The 12,871-nt window shown below is 56.5% G+C and overlaps 1 protein-coding gene and 1 pseudogene across 1 annotated transcript; one reads left to right on the top strand and one right to left on the bottom strand.

The window, feature by feature from the left end:
• Window positions 1-2,788: 2,788 nt before the first annotated feature.
• Window positions 2,789-11,885, bottom strand: MZF1 (myeloid zinc finger 1). Its single transcript, XM_007956999.1, has 5 exons — window positions 11,490-11,885; window positions 10,943-11,087; window positions 10,237-10,307; window positions 9,986-10,106; window positions 2,789-4,203 (listed from the first exon to the last, which is right to left on the bottom strand). The coding sequence occupies exons 1-5, from the start codon at window positions 11,883-11,885 to the stop codon at window positions 2,789-2,791; spliced, it is 2,148 nt and encodes a 715-aa protein (XP_007955190.1).
• On the top strand, window positions 7,071-7,841 carry LOC103211081 (annotated as a pseudogene).
• Window positions 11,886-12,871: the final 986 nt, after the last annotated feature.

Genomic DNA, 12,871 nt, shown 5'->3' with positions numbered 1-12,871 from the left:
CTCCTCCGCCGCTGCCGCTGCCCGCCCGGCTCGCCGCGCCGCTCCGCGCCCACCGCGCGGCCCGCCTCGGCTCCCGTAGTCCGGCTCTGGCCTGGTCAGGCTCCTCGGGAGCGCTCGGGTCGACTCGGCTGTTCTCGGGCTGCGCTAGGCCCCGCCCCCACCGGGCCGCTCCCTCCTCCCTCTTGCCCTTTTAGGTCTCCTCAGGCCCGGCCGCGGCTGCGGACGCGGTGCTCCTTGTGCCGCACCGCTCGCTCGCTCGCTCTCTCCTTTCGCGAGGGGGCTGTGGTTTGGAGTGGAAGGAGGAGGCAGCGGCCGGGGTGGCAGCGGACGTGTCTTGGAGGAGGCTTGGCTCCGGCGGCAGCAGCGGGTTCGAAGCGGAGGTCGGCAACGGCCTCGGGCGCCTCTCCACTTCGGGTATTTCCGCCGCCTCCCCGCTTCTGCTCTTCCCGCCCGGGTGGGCTCTGCGCGTGCGCGGCCGCCGCCGTTGCCTCGGCCGACTCGCTTTGCTCAGGGATGGGGTTTGGAGTTCGGATTCCTTCGGCTGGGCTCGGGCATTTCCGTTCATGGGGGCCGTAAATGAGGTCGGCAGTCCGGAGGACACTTCCGGAGATGCTCGTGGGCGGGGATAGGTCTCCCCGCCATATTTGAAAGGGGCAGATGGTCGCCGCCTCGCTCGGCGTGAGGCCATCCGCCCTCGTACGCGAACGTAGTGCATCTTCACTTGCACGTGTGAAGAGAGCGGCAGGTGTGAATGAGACGATGTTTTATTTACGGAGGCCACATACAGAAACAAGGTGATAGTGCCCACCGAGATTGGGGGCGCTGCCAATCGAATGTGGGAGTCGAGTACTCTCTGCGCTCCATCACAAACCGTTGGCTATTTTGGCAGAAGTCAACCAATAACACATGTATTGTGGCAGCAGTAAGCACTGTGGAGCTTGTCCGTGAGTGTTCAGGAAGGAGCCGGCATGTCGCCGCCTCGCTCTCCGGCGCAGGCGCACTGCGGCCTTCGGCGTCCTTTGCTTGCTGTCAGGGGCGGGGCGGTGTGTACGGGCCATCCTCCAATCACAGCTCAGTGTCCCTCAGAGGGCGGGAGGAAATGGCGCAGGGTTCTGCGACCTCGGGCCGTCACCACGGCAACCGCAGCTCGTCCAGGAAACCGTTGGGTGGGTGAGACGCGCTGCGAGGCCCCGCCGGGGCCGAGAGCCCGTACGAGTTGGGCGGCCGAGGCTGGACGGCTCAGCTCTTCCGTGTCTGAAGGCAGCTTCGGGAGTGCATCGCCTCCCGTCATCGTGGCGACGCGCCGTCGCCAAAAGGATCATTGTGTGAGACCTAGTCCAAGTGGTCCCGGGGGCGGCAGTGGTGTGGTCGGACCCTGGCCCGTGAGGCTCAACTGGGGGAACCACCCCCATGCTTCTCACCCTTAGTAACTCCGTTCTCACCTCGGTGGGGCCGCCGCCTCCTCGGACCCTGCCCCACGCGCGCCTGGGCGCCCCTTGCGGCCTCGGGTCCTTGGACTGATTGCAGCTGCCTCTCTCTTCTCTCGGCCTTTCTCCTCTGTTCGCACCGTTGACTCTCAGGGCTGTCTGGAGCCTCCCCTTGCCCCTCAAAGGCCCCTTCTCCCCTTGCCCAGGGCTGCAGGGACTGAAGGCTCAGTGCCCTGATTGTCCCAGCGTCAGTGTTCAACCACCCTTTGGGGTGAAGATGGGGGCTCAGAGGTCTCAAAGAGCTCACGTGCGATGTCACCATGGTTGGAACTGCTCCAGTGTCCCCTGGCTTCAGTCCTGGGCTGCCTGTTAAGCTCCTGCCTCTGTGCTCCAGCCCTGGCCACCTCGGCATCCCAACACAGGGCAGCAATGCCAAAAACACACCCCTCTTTTACCAGCAACTTTTCATTGGGTCAGGGCACTACAGGGGATGGAAAGGGGGAAGGCAGCCAGGAATGCCTCCTCCCACTGGCCACAGCAGGTCCTTGCAGGGACATAGTTGCTTGCCAGGCTCTCTCCACACCTCCCAGAACTGGGTTCATCAGGCCCCTCAGAGACACCCACACCAGCACCCTGTTCTCAAGGGTCTCATCCCAGGTCCATGGGGCCTCCTCTTCCCCAGGGGCCTGAGATTGAGCTTTATGAGGAGTTCATGAAAGATTCTAAGTTACAATAGTTCCCTTTGTTTCTCCAGCCTTAGGAGTGTAGCTGTTCCCTGCAGTTCTGACCCATAACAGCTTAGTGTGGTTTTTCTTTTTACCCTTTTCAGTTACCCACCGATGGCGAGTCTTGATAGGAAATTCACTGTGGAAACACTTGTGTGGCTCTGTCTTGCAACTGGCCCCTCACTGATGATGGCCAGAAGTGGCACCATATCTGGCACTTGCAGACTCTCAGCAGGTGTGCTACCCTCCTCTACGGGTCTGGGAGACTGATGATTGGTGCCCAGGTGGAGGGGGGAAGCTGGACTGCTCCGTCACCTCCCTCCCTGCCCCGCTACTGCTCGGCTGTTCACTCTTCTTAAGCTAGAACTGCACCTGGGGGGCCCTGGTACCAGGCAGACCGCAGAGACTTGACAGGCGACAGTAGGAGCCAGCTTCACCTTCACCTCTATGGCCCTCAGAGGAACCGCGGGGCTGGAGACCCAATTTTCGTTTGTCTGGATTGAGCACCTATTGGGACCAGGCCCTGGGCTGGCTTGTTTGTACCTATGCGTGTACCCGGGCGACAGCTGGCCTCGCAGCCACCCCGTGAGGCAGGTGTCTGGGGGCTGAGAGGAGAGCCTTGCTTGCTAGTCTGCGTTACTCTGCACTGTGGACACGCTGGTGCTGGATGAGCTTGGTACTCTGGTGGAAGCGGCGGCCACAGTCCTGGCAGGCGAAGGGCTTCTCGCGCCGGTGGGTGCGCAGGTGCTGCGTGAGCGTGGGCCGCTGACGGAAGGCCTTGCCGCACTCGGGGCACGGGTAGGGCCGCTCGCCAGTGTGGATGCGCCGGTGCTGTGTGAGGTTGGCGTGCTGCCGGAAGCTCTGGCCGCACTCGGGGCAGGCGAAGGGCCGCTCGCCGGTGTGGATGCGCTGGTGCTCCGTGAGCCGGGAGACCTGCGTGAAGCCCAGGCCACACTCGCCGCAGTGGTAGGGCTTCTCGCCCGTGTGCGCCCGCTGGTGGCGCGTGAGCTTGAGGCGCTGGCTGAAGCGCTGGCCGCACTCGGGGCAGGCGAAGGGCTTCTCGCCCGTGTGCACGCGCAGGTGCTGCGTGAGCGTGGGCCGCTGGCGGAAGGCCTTGCCGCACTCGGGGCAGGCGAAGGGCCGCTCGCCCGTGTGGATGCGCCGGTGCTGTGTGAGGTTGGAGCGCTGCCGGAAGCTCTGGCCGCACTCGGGGCAGGCGAAGGGCCGCTCCCCGCTGTGCACGCGCCGGTGTTGCAGCAGCACCGAGCGGCGGCCAAAGCGCTCGCCACACTCCACGCAGCCGAAGGACTTGTCGCCTGTGTGCACCGCCTGGTGCTCCAGCAGCACGGCGCGCCGCGCGAAGCTCTCGCGGCACTCGCTGCAGGGGAAGGGGCCCTGGGGCTCGGGCGCGCTGGGGGGCGCGGGGGGCGCGGCGCCCGGGCCCGGGGGGTCGCCGTGGATGCGCTGGTGCTGCAGCAGGTTGGAGCGCTGCCGGAAGCTCTGGCCGCACTCGGGGCAGCGGAAGGGCTGCTCGCCCGTGTGCACGCGCCGGTGCTCCTCCAGGCGTGCGCTGCGCGCGAAGCCCTGGCCGCAGTCACCGCACACGAACGGCCGCTCCTCGGTGTGCGTGAGCTGGTGGCGCAACAGGTGTGAGCTGCGGCTGAAGCTGCGGCCGCACTCGGCGCACACGAACGGCCGCTCGCCGGTGTGGATCTTCTGGTGCCGCAGCAAGTTGCTGCGTTGGCTGAACACCTTGCTGCACACGTCGCAGCGGCCGCCCCGCACCGCGCCGGCGCCCGTGCTGGGGCGCCCTCGGCCCCGGCCCCTAGGGGCCCGCCATCGGGTGGCGAGCGGCAGGAGTACGGGGCCCACAGGCTCCTGTTCACCTCCTGGGTCACTGGGGAGCACGAGTGCATGTACGAGGCCACCTTCCCGGGATGGTGAGTGGATCCTGCCTGTGAGACCGGCCACTCCGAGGTCCCAGGGGACATGGAGATGGGGGCTCACGGTGACTGGGCCTGTGGGGACAGTGTCCATTCGAAGAGCAAACCCTGTGTGGCACAAAGGGATGCACTTATTCTCTCGTCACAGAGTGCCTACTGTGTTCAGACGTCTAAGTCTTCTGGTGCAGTGTGAACTAGACACATCTCAGGGGAGCAGAGGCGACAAGGGCAGGGACAGGGGCTCTTTTCCATGTAGGTCTCTTTGCAGATGTGATAATAGGACAGAGTCATTTATGAGGAGTGGGCTGTGTGAAAACCTAGGGCCAAGCACTCTGGATCTGACTCAGGTTCACAAAATTCCTCCTTCTGGGAGGGTCAGGGTCTGCCCAGCCACTGTCCAGTGGGGTGGTGGTGGTCTCTGCCACTGTACAGAAGTAGGCGGGTCTGAGGGACGCTGGAGGTGGAGCCAGCAGGATGGGGTGGGGTGAGGGGAGGCCCCCAATGCAGGCTGTTTCCCAGGACTCTGGTTTGAGGTTTGGGACTTGCAGTACTTGAGATGCATGTGGGGTACCTGAGAGAAAAGGGGCAGGTGCAGGAGTTGGGGGTTCACGAGAAGATGCGAGCATGGGCACCTTGGAGTATACATGGCATGCACAGTCCTGGGCCTCCATGCAGTCCAACATGCATGCCAACAGAGGAGAGAAACCAGGTCCCCAGGCAAACTATGAGCACGCCAGCATTGGAGACTGGGTGAGGGAGGGGGAGTCAGCAAGAGGAACTGAAAAGCAGGGCTGAAGGATGAGGGAGCCAAAGGATTTTCAATCACGGAGACCAGAGACTGAGAAAGGAGAGAGGGGATGCAGTGGGTGATGGGAATCTTACAAGGTGCCAAATGTCAGATAAACCCTACAGCATCAAAGTCCAGCATTTATGCATTGAGAAAATGATGTCAAACTATCAAAGACAAACTGAAAAACTCACCAGAAGCAAAGGGCTAATTAACCTCATTAATAAAGAGCTCCAAATGATTTCAGCAAGAAAGACTGATGGTGTAACAGAAACATGGGCAAAAGATGTGAATAGGAAAGGAGGTGTAACTAATGCTTAAATCCCACAAAATATGCTCAGCCCCTCCTAATAAGAAAAACTTACCTGCTATTTCTAAGCCTACATTGCGGGGACTCAGCACTGAGGTGCATTGATGGCTAGTGTAAATGTGAGGCCAATGTGGCAAAACCCAAAATGACAAACGCCCTCTGCACTTTGACCCAGCAATTCCATTTCTAGGTATTTCTATAACAGTCATGTTCCCCCATGTGCCAAATGACCTATGTATGAAGGTCCTCAGAGCATCACTGAGAAGCTTGTGCTAGAGTTAGTGGTGGAGTTGGGGCTTAGAGAAAGTCAAGAGACTGTGGGTTGTGAACTAAAAGAGAAGCAGATTCAAGCAGAAAGGTATTGTTAGCCATGTGGGGTAAGCTGAGGTGGCAGAAAGGGCATGTGGATTCCACCTCTGCTCCAACACAGAGAAATGACAGACAAAATACAAGGTCTTGAGAAAATACCCTAGATACCTCCAAAACAAGAAAGGTTAGTCAGTGAGGTTTGAGAACCAAGAACTTGGTACAGTGAACTCAATAGAGGCCCTAAGGCTTTGAAAACCAGGGCATAGAAGCTGGCCCAGTCATGAAGCTGGGGCCAAGAATGGTAGCTGGGTTAACCCAGTCCACCAGCCCAGACTCAGCCAGGAATACTAACCTAACCCTTTGGCTGGGAGGGCAGGCAGTTTTCAGTATAGCCCATGGGAAAATGTATAACTGAGCTAACTGACCAATCTGAAAAGGACTCTAGACAGTGTACAACCAGTGGGAGATTTCACACTCAAGAAAATAGAGCTAATAGCTAATCTCAAAGGAGGACCCTAAAGTATTTCCAAATCCTACAAGAAGAGGTTAGTATCTTTGAAACAAGGACATTGTGAAAAAGGGAGTTAGGATCCTTAATATAGGCAGTCCCTAGATTACGAATGAGTTCCATTCTTAAGTGTATTTTTAAATCGAATTTGTACTTAAGCTGGAATAGTTAGGTACAGCTGGAATCTAATGTCAGTCAAATGTTTGTCTTAGTGTATATATAGTGTACCTTTCTGTGCATAAAAAGCATTAAAGGAACACTTCCAGATACACTAAAACGTCTTTAACATAGTAATACAATAATAATAACAATGTTTTGACATGCACGTAGTAAGTTTTATGGAATTGGCTTATAACTATGAGTTGTACACAAATTGGACATTTGTAACACAGGGACTACCTGTAATAAAAAACATAGCAGGTGGGAACCTCTAGGTAACAGTGGCATCTATCTAAATTTTTGATACATGCTCCATCCTGAAACCCCATTAAAAACTAAAACCATGTTTTTAATTTTCCTTTCCTTAAAGCATAGAACACACAGAGGTGGGGAGAAGAGGAAAGAAAACAACTCTGAAATCTTCTACTCTGGAAAGGTAGTTTCTGAGGCGGTATCACTATGGAAGTAGATTGCCCAACCTTCCTTCTGTCTCCTCAGTGACTGGTGGGTTTGAACCTCCAGCCTCCTGGTTAGCAGTCTATGCTTTAGGCATTACACCACCAGAGCTCCCAATTTGTTTAGTAGATGTGAGAAAATAAATAGTAAGGCAGCAGTAGGGAAAGCTAAAACAAAAAAAAAAAAAGGGGGGGGGGGATGCAGTGGCCTCAGTGGCAGGTGGGAACCCAACTGTGGCAGAGGGGCCTCTGTGCCAGCAGAAAGACCGAGGAGAACACGCAAACCCAGCACTGACCACACAGCTGCCATCCTCTTTGCCACCTTTTCTCTCTCCTAGCCTAAGGATCCTCCCCTCCTATCCCTTGCAAGCATCTAGCTCCTGGCCTGCAGATCCTCTTTCACTACAGGCTCACAGCACTGGTGGCAGCAAGGTGTCTGATTTGGGCATGAACACCCTCAACCCACAGGAGGTCCAAAGGCAACAAACCAGAGCAGCCATGGGTCTGGCCCCTGGGTGTGCAAACATGATGAAGAAAAAAGTCTCTCCAAAGCAGCAGAGGGCCAGACGTTCATCCCAACCCCACAGGAACATCATCGGGTGCAGAATTGCACATGGATGGAAGGACGGAAGATGGTGAGCCCATCACCCAGTGGAAAGGACCCATTCTGGATGAGGTGCCTACAACACTCTGTTGGGTGAAATATGATGGAACTGACAGTGTCTGTGGACTGGAACTTCACAGAGATAAAAGAGTTTTGTCTTTTAACATCGTTTCTGACAGGGTGGCGTAATCTGAAGTCAGTGCTGCAAACCCTGCAAACACTGTAATAGTCAAAGCTGTGGAACATAAGTTTGAGGATGAGCATGGTTCTAAGGATGAATGGAGGGGGATGGCCTTAGCCCAATCACCTGTCATGAAAGCCTGGTTTTATATTACCTTTGAGAAAGATCCTATCTTGAACATACACCAACTTTTAGATGATTATAAAGAAGGTGACCTCCACATAATGCCACACATGGAGTCTCTTTCAGCATAGAGGGAGTCAGGAGAAATTGTAGGTGGCCTGATAGGTAAACATGTGGACTATACCAAGAAGACAGCTCCAGACAGATTGGTGTGGTCATTCACCAAGTGGAAGCCAAGGCCTCTGGGTATTTCATCAAATCTGATGATGACTTCTATAACTATGTCTGTGATGGGGTGAAAAAGTCCTAACTGGTAAAGAGGAGCTCTGGTGGGGTAGTGATTACAGCACTTGGCTGCTAACCAGAATGTTTGGCATTTGGAACCCCTCAGCCACTCAGCCGGAGAAAGCTGAAGCAGTCAGCTTGTAGATTGACAGCCTTGGAAATCCTATGGGGCAGTTATACTTTGTCTTCCAGGAGTGCTGTGAGCTGGAATAGACTCCCTAGCAGTGGGTTTGCTTTGGGCCTTGCTTCCTAAAGATTGACAGTCTTGGAAATGCTGTAAGGCACTTCTACTTTGTCCTGTAGAGTTGCTGAGTTAGAAATGACCTGATGGCAGTGGGTTTGGGTTACAGTAAAAGCTGCCCCATCTATGGAAGCAAATGTGTAATCTATAGACATGCAAAAAATGGTCCCTGTTGACTGTACATCTTTGCCAATATAACTGTTGTTTTGTTTGTGAAACTACTCTTTATCTGGACACAAAAAAAAGAAAGTCAACCTGTTTTACCCCCAGAACCCTCTAAAAGTTCAGGAGTGAGAGGGGCCCAGAGCTCTGGACATGTGGGTGAAGAGCAAGCATGAAACAGGCTGGGGAGGCTGTTTCAGGTGCAGAGGCCGAGTAGGACTGCTGCACCACTCAGCTCTGCTCGCTGAATCCAGAGCAAATTGTGCTGGCTACATGTGAACACTGCTGTGCTTCACAGCCCTTTTCCTTCCTGGTGGCAGACTGGGCTGACAGTCAGAGACTGTACCGAGCCACACAGGGGTTATGTGAACAGTCACGCTGGTGCTGCAATGTTAGCCTCTCCTCCACTTGGTTCCTGGGATGCTGGCAGGAGGATAGAAGCACCTTCTTGGATGACTCAGACCCACCCAAGAGAAAGGATCTAAAGATAAAGTGTGGGTCTACCCCAAGACATTCCAGTCAGATCACCCTATGGATCCCCCAAGAGTGCCCATTCACATTCCAGCTGCTTCTTAGGGTCCTCAAGGTGGATCTCTTTGGGAAGTGATCCATGTCCCTCCCAGCTCAGCCTTGTTGTCACAGCTGACAAGCCGCTCACCCATCTGCTCAGAGCTGCAACCAGATTTTTGGTGTTCCTCTCTTAAATATAAGCACAAGTTGGAGGAAACAGAGACCATATTGAGAGATGCAAACACAGCAGAATTAAATGCCTACTATCCTCAGAGAAATCCTGAAAGGCATTACGATGGACAGAACAACAGGAAGCTCCAGTAAAAAGGAATGTCCATGGAAGATGTGTTCTTCAAAATTAAACCTCTGCTAGCAGAAATGAAAATCTCAACAGAAGGTCTAGAAGATAAAATTGAGGTGACTTCCTGGAAAGCAGAGAAAGACAAAAGAATGAAAAGGACATTGGAGGATTCATCCCAGAGACCTTACAGCCAGGTCACAGTTGTTCCCAAAGAGAAAATAGGCCAACGAGAAAGAAACCCAAGAAATAATTCCAGGGAACTGTTCTGAACTGACAGATGTGAACTTCACACTGAAAGGTCACCAGCAAAGGTGACACAAATGTGTGGGATTGAGTCGATAAAAAGAATTCTTCATCCATCCATGTAATGTGTGGATGAGACAAATGGGTTTCAGATATATCTCAGAATCTCACCTCCACTTAGGAGGTGAACCCGAATGAGAAGCAGATCAAGAAAGAGGAGTCCCAGAATCCAGGAAGCAGCAGAGGAGCACATGCCCTGTTTTGTACCTTCTCTGTCTTGGCCCAGTCTCCATCATCCCCATCCTGGGTCAAGGTGGCTCCTACCCACCTGCCTTATCTTCTAAGTTGCTCTGACCTTACCTGATTTCAAACCTGTTCCAGAGTTGCTCCTGTCCACCCACTCACCCTGTTTAGGAACCTGTTCTGTGCTTGCCCAGTCCCACACACCTCACTCCCCAGTCAGCAGGATGCAAGCCCAGAGTCTGGGGCCATGCAAGGTTCCTGGGGCAGGGAGAGAACATGGACATGGGGAACAGTCTTGGCTTTGCGCAGTTTTACTATGGCAGAAATAGTGGCTGGAGGGCCTGTGGGGTCAGTGAAGGGGTTGGGTGTTGAGAACAGAAGACGCTGGGGTGAATCAGGAAATACGGGGCACCTGAGCAGGGCTAGGAGTAGACATGGTACAGTCCCACTGTGCCCCATTAGAACTCACCCCGGGAGAAGATGCCCCCAGCTTCTTCCTGCCACAGGGCCCCTGGGTGTTCCCTCCATGAGGGCCCCTCAGGCCCAGCTTCCCTCTGGGGAGAGGCCTGGTCCAACGCTGTCCCGCAGCCCTGAAATGACACAGTGGTGACAGTTCATCCTTGGCTGGCTGGGCTGGGCCCAGGGAGGTCCCTAACCAACCCCCATCCTCTGTGACTCCTGGGGCAGGGAAGAAGGGCATGGCTGGCCTTGGGGGCTCACCTGGGCTTCCTGAGGCAGGAGGGCAGGCATGGCCTTCTGGGGGGCAGCGGGGGGCTCAGACTCCAGGAGAGCTGAGGAGGAAGGGTGGGGTCAGTGATGTCCCAGAAGTGGAGGGAAGGAATAACTGTGGCATGGATGTCCCATCCAGGGGGAGAGAACCAAGAAGCTCCCTTGAGAAGGGATATGATGGCCACAGGGTCCATGCAGAGGGAAGCCGGGGTGTGAGCTTGGCATTGGCACTGGGGAGGCCAGGGCTGGGGGCTAGTGTGGGGCGGAGTCCCCTGGAAGGCCACTGGGTAGAGCTGTGGTGGGACAGGTGGGCTCTCCTGCACCCCTTGCAGGGGGACCAGTGGGAACAAGGGGGAGGGCAACTGCATGAGGGTCCATTGTAGGAATACTAGAGAGACTGGGCAGTTGGCTTCTGTGCCCTGCCCAAAGGTGAGCAGGGGGAGGGAGGGAGGAGCGTACCCTCCCTGACACTGGCAGGATCCACACCCCAGCCTGAACTGCCTGCTTCTCAGCTGCTGACTGATGCCTCCCAAGGGAGTGGGCACTTGCTGGAGTGGGCTCTGGGGACTAGCAGCAGGGAACCACTCGTCCAATGGGCCTGGCTGAGTGGACTCCGCTGCTCAGGCCAGGCCCACCCCAGTACAGGCCCTGTCACCCAAAGCTAGCTTTGGTCCATGCTCACCCTGCTTGCCCTCACCTGGGCCCTCTGTGACCTCAGGCTCCTCCTTCACCTGCATGTCCCCAGGGGGCGTCTCTCGCTCAGGCTCTGGAGACTGAGGCTGGAAGCTGGAAGGCTCCATCTTCTCTGATAGCACCTCCTGGCCTTGCACCTGGACTGTAACCTGGGGAGGTGCCAGGCATGAGGGACCCAGGCAGGGATGGGCTTTGCCACAGGAAGCTCGTGGGTGCTCACCTCACTTCAGGACGTAGGGGTCCTCCAAGAACCCACCTCCCCCAGGGCCTGGGTAGGGAGCCAAGGAACAAGCTGCCGTCACTCTTCCACTGAGCTGCTGACGCCATCTTGTGGCCTCCCAGACGGACTGCCCAGGAGTCATCCCCACACCCCAGCCCTTCGCACAGCCTCATGACTCCAAGTAACCTAGGCCTGGCCCTGCAGACTCTGCCAGAGGTTGCACCTGCAGGAGAGCATCTGTGTGAGCCTAGCACCGCTCACAGAGACAGAGCCAGCAGTGCCCTGACACTGTTCCTGGGCCTGAGCCCTCCACCCAGGGCGGAAGACTCACCCATCTCCGTGGGCCGTCTTGCTCTGGGCACAGCCCCTCGACCAGGGCCACGGCCTCCTCGGGGCTGCCGGGCTGCTGCCCCCACACGCAGGCCTGGATCTCGGGGGGCAGGGCGCCCAGGAACTGCTCCAGCACCAGCAGCTCCAGCATCTGCTCCTTGGAGCGCGCCTCGGGCCGCAGCCACTGGCGGCACAGCTCACGCAGCCGGGCCAGGGCCTCGTGGGGCCCCGCCGCCTCCTGGTAGCGGAAATGCCGGAATCTCAGACGGGCGGCCTCAGGGCCAGGGTCCCATGGAGCAGCTTCGCCCTCCTCCTCAGAGTCTTCCAGCTTCACTGTGACGGGCCTTTTGTCCTCCTGGGGCGTTGGGCCGGGGCACCCCAGTGCCACAGGCCTCATCGGGAGCATGGGGAGGGGTCTCTGGTGCCAGTGTCCGCCCCTGGGGGAGAATGGAATGAGGCAGCTAGAAGGTCAGACCATCAGTGGCCGTGTCTGTTCACTGAGTCCCCCCGTACGCTGCACTGAGCAGATCTCAGGTGTGGCAGGCAGATCAGGGTACTGAGGCACGAACAAGCAGGTCGTGTACAGGCGACCCTGGACACACGAGTCACCTTTCTGTCCTCCAGCTGCGTGCTCAAAGTCTCCTGTGTCCTCTGTCCCAAGCACAGGCTATTGCTTGGGCTTCTAAAGCACCCCTCTCACCCCCAAACCCTGTCCCTGTTCTGCACATGCCACCTCACCCCACTGACCACCTGGCATTGGCACCACTGCATGTCCCCCTAGTGCCCAGTGCCAGCCAATCACTTTGATGCCCACTGTCCCACAGTCTTTCTCAGATCTGGCTCCTCACTCTGGCCTCATCATCACTTCCCCTCCTAGTCCCACAAAGCAGTCTTCCTCCTGTGGGAGGTCCCCCTGCTGGTCTAACCTCAGATCCACCCTTGAGCCCACAGAGTGCCCCATTATCTCCTGCCTGAGGCCTCAAGCCACAGCAACCTGATTCAGAATGGGCTGGTAAGTTATGGGGGACGTGTAAACCAAAAAAACCAAACGCACTGCTGTGGAATGGGATCCGACTCATAGCGACCCCTCCTTGGGTTTTCGAGGCGGTATCACTGCGGAAGTAGATTGCCCAACTTGCCTTCCAAGGAGTGAATGGTGGGTTCAAACTACCGGCCTTCTGATTAGCAGTCAAATGCCTTAGGTACTACACCACCAGAGCTCCCGGGGAAGTATAAGGGGGCCTTAAAAAAGCTGGAAGAGCACTGAGGCAGAAGCTTGCATGCTAGGCCTGAGATCCTCTTCTCACCCATTTGCTACAAGACCTTGGCATGTCTGTCCCTCCCTGAGCCCCAGTCTCATCTGCAAATAGGGATGACCCCCCC

This window comes from Orycteropus afer, unplaced genomic scaffold (assembly GCF_000298275.1).
Source record: "Orycteropus afer afer isolate SDZICR_OR568_19922 unplaced genomic scaffold, OryAfe1.0 scaffold00694, whole genome shotgun sequence".
Taxonomy (NCBI): domain Eukaryota; kingdom Metazoa; phylum Chordata; class Mammalia; order Tubulidentata; family Orycteropodidae; genus Orycteropus; species Orycteropus afer.
The sequence above is the reverse complement of the archived record's forward strand: the minus strand, read 5'-3'. Positions and strand labels throughout refer to the sequence as shown.

Excerpts from the sequence above, each read along its gene's own strand:
- MZF1 (XM_007956999.1), bottom strand. The coding sequence starts at position 11,885 with ATGAGGCCTGTGGCACTGGGGTGCCCCGGCCCAACGCCCCAGGAGGAC. Across the intron at positions 11,088-11,489 it reads AAGACGGCCCACGGAGATGG|GTTACAGTCCAGGTGCAAGG; the intron begins GTGAGTCTTCCG and ends GCACCTCCCCAG. Across the intron at positions 4,204-9,985 it reads TGGGGGCATCTTCTCCCGGG|GGTTTGCTCTTCGAATGGAC; the intron begins GTGAGTTCTAAT and ends TGTGCCACACAG.